Raw genomic sequence first — 5,000 nt, 5'->3', positions numbered from 1 at the left:
AACTGCACCAACGACAAAACCGATGCAAAATCAATAGTAATAACAAGAATCACTATAGCAACCACAACTGCAACAACAATAACATCAACAACAACATCACCAACAATATCAATGACAACAACAACAACTACAACAACGAACACTGTCATAGTATCAGCAAAATGTATATATTTTGGTGTATTAATTCTTGAGTTTATTTCAGTTCATGCGTTATTTTGCCTCGTCAGAAACTTTAGCAATTTAGAAGCTGCGAGTTTCTCAGAAAATTTTGAACAATATTTAACAGGTCAAGACGCTCAAATAAACAGTTTCGTAAATAAACTTGATAATAACAGTGGCATCTAACTGTCTTGGTGACAGGTATATAGAACTTACCTGGCCGTTGCTTGGAGAAATAGATATGATATTTGGTGTGTTTGCGTTATCGTAGATGAAACTACCAGTCGGGTATGTCTCTCCATTTGATACGACCCGAAGCAGTTTTATTCCAAGCGAATTGGCCGGAGTTTCACACATAATCATGGTAGCGCTAACCGAGATGATAGCACAGTTCTTATTGTGAATGGTAACTGTGGTATCATTCGCCACAAACCCGTTACCCTTTATGGTTATATAAGTTCCTCCCTGAAAACTTCCAGAACTCGGATTGATCTCTTTTAAATAGGGATGCCTGTGTAAACTGATGTTGTTTGTGTCCAGATTTCCGATACCTTCCTTATAGACATGCAGAGGAAAGTTCCCCGCTGGAATATCCCCTGTCGAACATTTTATCTCATTGTTTTTCACTGTAGTCACCTTACACGAAACACCAGCCGTTTCCACGTGTATTTTCCTGGGCTCGTTGCCGAACTTGTTGCCGTTGATGGTTAACTCAACCCCACTTCCAGTCACGTTGATCGGGGACGCTGAGGTAACAACCGGAGTCAAGCTGTCATCGTAGGTGAACGTACAGTTCTTACTAATTTTACAAACGGTCGGCACCTTCCTGTTGCCGTTAACAACCAGCAGTTGAAGACGTGGTGGAGGCGACTGTCCCGCAGTCCCCTTTGGGGTGACACACAAAACATAGGTGTAGCTGACACTCTTTACGTCGCAGCGTTCATAGCCGATTGTCACTTCAACAGAACTCTTTTCGTGGACGAACCCAGCACCGGCGATAGAGATAGTTGTTCCACCGAATGTCGATCCTTTGTTAGGGCTGATGCTGTCGATGTGCGGCAGGAGACCAAAGTGTCGTTGTCTGTCGTCGGAGAAGTCAAGCAGGGCGAAACCTTCAACAGAGAAGAGACTTCATAACAACATGGAATAAAATTTAAAAAACAACAAAACAAAAAAGTTAAGTTAAACGACATCAACAACGATGTCAACATCAATAACAATAGATAAAAATTTATAAAGTGTACGTATTATCAGCGAGAATCCCAACAATATTTATCCTCAGTATGTCCTGTCAGAATCGAACGTAAATATGATTATCGGCGAATATCTCAGCTGTTTAGACAATTTATGTCCATAAGACACTCGATTCATCAGTGTTAGAAGACTTTGAGACACTACATCTCGACGACGAAAAACAATGGCGATCAGATATGTCTTATTCCTTTCGGCCCGGCTGGTACATATTAGTACCAGTCAAAAATTTAAGACCCAAATCTTTAAAATTCCCATTCTGTGATGCAGTATAGTACCACTCCGGTTTTTCTGGTAAATATGTAGCGCCAGACGTATGATCGGAGTGTATGACACTATAATCTTTTCTACTCTATGCATCAATAAGAATACTCAGTCCTCAGCAATAAGAATATTTTTATATTGGCATTTCATCCATGGAATTAAAAAAAACGACTTGCTAACCGTCTTCCTACCAATATCTCTCAAAAATTAGTAGTGGTTTTCTGTAAAATATAAAGGCTCTTTTGTAAAATATAGGGGCTAATCCAGAACAACAGCAACAACAATAAAATAAAGGACCCACTCACCTCTGTTTTCGATTTTTAAAGTAAGTGGTACAAGTATTCCAATCGGGTAAGTGTTTTTCGTTTCAATCTTGCAGACAATTTTCGTGTCACTCTCTTCGATCGTGGGACACATGTATTGTCCGAACTTCACGATGTTTTCGCATCTGACCTTTGACAAACGATTACCTCTGATTGTTATCTCATCCTTACTGGTCCCTTCACTGGGCGTCATTGAGTTTACCACTGGGGTGCTGCATTCAGAGAAGTGGAAATAGAAGGCGTCCGGTTTCGAGGTGAGAGGACTTTCGTTACAACTGCCAATCACCGAATCACTTGCATTGCAGCTGACATTTCCCGGAGAAGCTGGAGTGTCTTGAAAATAGATATATATTTTACAATTTTATTAATTAGTTATATATATATATATATATATATATATATATATATATATATATATATATAATATCTATATTAATCCCAGTGTACAGTATTATATATCTCTTACGGCTGATTTTACCAATCGGTTTCGCACGATTAAATAATCCCGCGCTCTTCAGAGATGGCAGTTATGGAAGATAATATGGCGACTGCTGTCGCTGTATCGGACTGTAGTTTGACATCGATACTGGGTTGTTATCTAACACCTCACTGAACTCCTAACGCGAAATCGATTGGTAAGATCGGCCAAAATGGACATATAGTGCTGTACACTTCGATTTATATAACCACTCTATTGACAAAAATACTAATATACTTACTTTTTCTGACTTAAGGAATCTTAAACAGATATATATATATATATATATATATAAACAAAAGTAAATGAGTATATGCATATATACGTACAGGTATGTGCATACCGACATCCACCTGTATGTATAGGTGCATATCTGGGTACAGGACATATATATATTATGTGTGAGTGTGTGTGTGTGCGAGTGTGTGTATGAATGCATGCATGTATGTATGTATTGTATTGTATGTATGCATGTATGTATGTATGTATATATGTATGTGTATATGTATGTGTGTATGTATGTATGTATGAATTTATGCGTGTATGTATGTATGTGTATGTGTATGCATGTATGCATTTATGTATGTATGTGTGTATGTATGTATGTGTATGTATGTGTGTGTATGTGTGTATGTATGTGTATGTATGTGTGTGTATGTGTGTGTATGTACGTATGTATGCATTTATATATAGCCTTAGTTACCCTGAGGAGAAGAGCTTGCATGCAAAGCGTCCTGCAGTTTCTGCTTCGAGCAAATATTATCTCAGATATTCATTTCACACACACACACACAAACACACACACACACACACACACACACACACACACACACACACACGCACGCACTGTATACGTAACTCCCATTATACCACACCATACAGTCACCTGCACTATTAACAAGATACCCTCACCTGTGTAATTGACACGGTACACTCACCTGTACTATTAACCCGGTATTCCGCCTCAAAACCAGAGACTACGACTGTGATTTTCTTCATCGATTGTTTTCTGGGCTTCACGTTGATCTCTCCCCGCATTTCCACGATAGTGACGTCATCCAGCGGGCCACCCCAGTAATAATAGGTACCCTGCTTGGTAAAATGATGGGTGAAACCACCTGCGGATAAGGAACAAAATGAAATCAGGAAAATATGGAATTCGAGGCTTGTTAACAACAACTACCTTACTCTATAAACACAGACAGACAGACAGACACACACACACACACACACACACACACACACACACACACACACGCGCGCGCACACACATATAGGTGCTTGAGTGGCTGTGTGGTAAGTAGCTTGCTTATCAACCACATAGTTCCGGGTTCAGTCCCACTGCGTGGCACGTTGGACAAATGTCTTCTACTACAGCCTTGGGCCGATCAAGAACCTGTGTGTGGATTTGGTAGATGGAAATTGAAAGAAGCCTGCCACCGCCGCCGCCGCCACCGCCGCCACGACCACCACCACGACCACCACGACCACGACCACCACCATCACCACCACCACCACCACCACCAAGAAAGTCCAAAGAAAAACAAAATACTACTCCTACCGTTTGCTGTTTTGTTTCCACTGAAGAATCCTCCAGGCGCCGGTTTGTCATGGAACGGATCTGACATTTGTTGTATTTGGAATTTGGTTCTCTTCAACCATTGTGGCACTGACCAACTCCATTCCACTTTATCACCGACGTCCACATTCGATTTACTTGGTTCCCACTTGTAGCCGTCACCGAATTCTGGCCAACAAAATATGGATAATGATAATAATAATAATAATAATAATAATAATAATAATAATAATAATAATAATATTAATAATAATAATAATAATAATAATAATAATAATAATAATAATAATAATAATAATAATAATAAATTCCCGATATCACAAGTCAATGTTGTGTAAAATAGATTGTGAAGGACCAAAATCCGTTTGCTTACCTGAATGAATCCCTTGGTTTGTAACTTTGTGGGTTTTGCCAGTATATTGTAAAGTACACCTGATCCAGGTGTTGGAATAATCCTCCACTTCACACAGCGTGTCCTCCCCAACTTTTATGTGGATGAGATCCTTATCTACAAGGAAACCATTCCCAGTAATTGTAAGACGAGTCCCTCCGAACAGCGAACCCTTTCTTGGACTCACGTTACTCACATACAGCGTTTGATCAATGGCTTTGATTGGAGAACTGAAAGTGGATCAAGTAATAAAAGAACAAAATGGTTAAAAGAGGATTGGAACTTCCAAGGAACGATTTTTAAAAATCCTTTCTATGAGAAGTCATTGGCGCATATTTTCAATGACCTCTTGTCTTAGGAATTATCTAAGACGATGTCTCTTGGAATGCGATCTATTTTCGGTATTTTGAATGTAATTCAGCCGAGATGAAAGGGTAAGGATTATTACTTCTGTCAGCAATCATCGACAGGTGATACAAAAGTATGTATTTATATGTATGTATGTATGTATGTATGTATGTATGTATGTATGTATGTATGTATGCATGTATGTAA

General features: G+C 39.2%; 1 protein-coding gene across 1 annotated transcript in view; it reads right to left on the bottom strand.

Moving 5' to 3' along the window:
* LOC106870093 (fibrocystin-L) overlaps positions 1-5,000 on the bottom strand; it is an 81,765-nt gene that overhangs the window by 33,329 nt on the left and 43,436 nt on the right. Inside the window, exons 31-35 of the mRNA XM_089337844.1 lie at positions 4,428-4,675; positions 4,037-4,222; positions 3,414-3,593; positions 1,980-2,330; positions 376-1,271 (exon numbers count right to left, since the gene is read on the bottom strand). Of these exons, the coding sequence (XP_089193970.1) occupies positions 376-1,271; positions 1,980-2,330; positions 3,414-3,593; positions 4,037-4,222; positions 4,428-4,675 (1,861 nt within the window). The remainder of the gene's footprint in view (positions 1-375; positions 1,272-1,979; positions 2,331-3,413; positions 3,594-4,036; positions 4,223-4,427; positions 4,676-5,000) is intronic.

The sequence above is a fragment of the Octopus bimaculoides genome, chromosome 20 (assembly GCF_046866305.1).
Source record: "Octopus bimaculoides isolate indiv1 chromosome 20, ASM4686630v1, whole genome shotgun sequence".
Taxonomy (NCBI): domain Eukaryota; kingdom Metazoa; phylum Mollusca; class Cephalopoda; order Octopoda; family Octopodidae; genus Octopus; species Octopus bimaculoides.
This window is presented reverse-complemented; position numbering and strand designations above follow the sequence as displayed.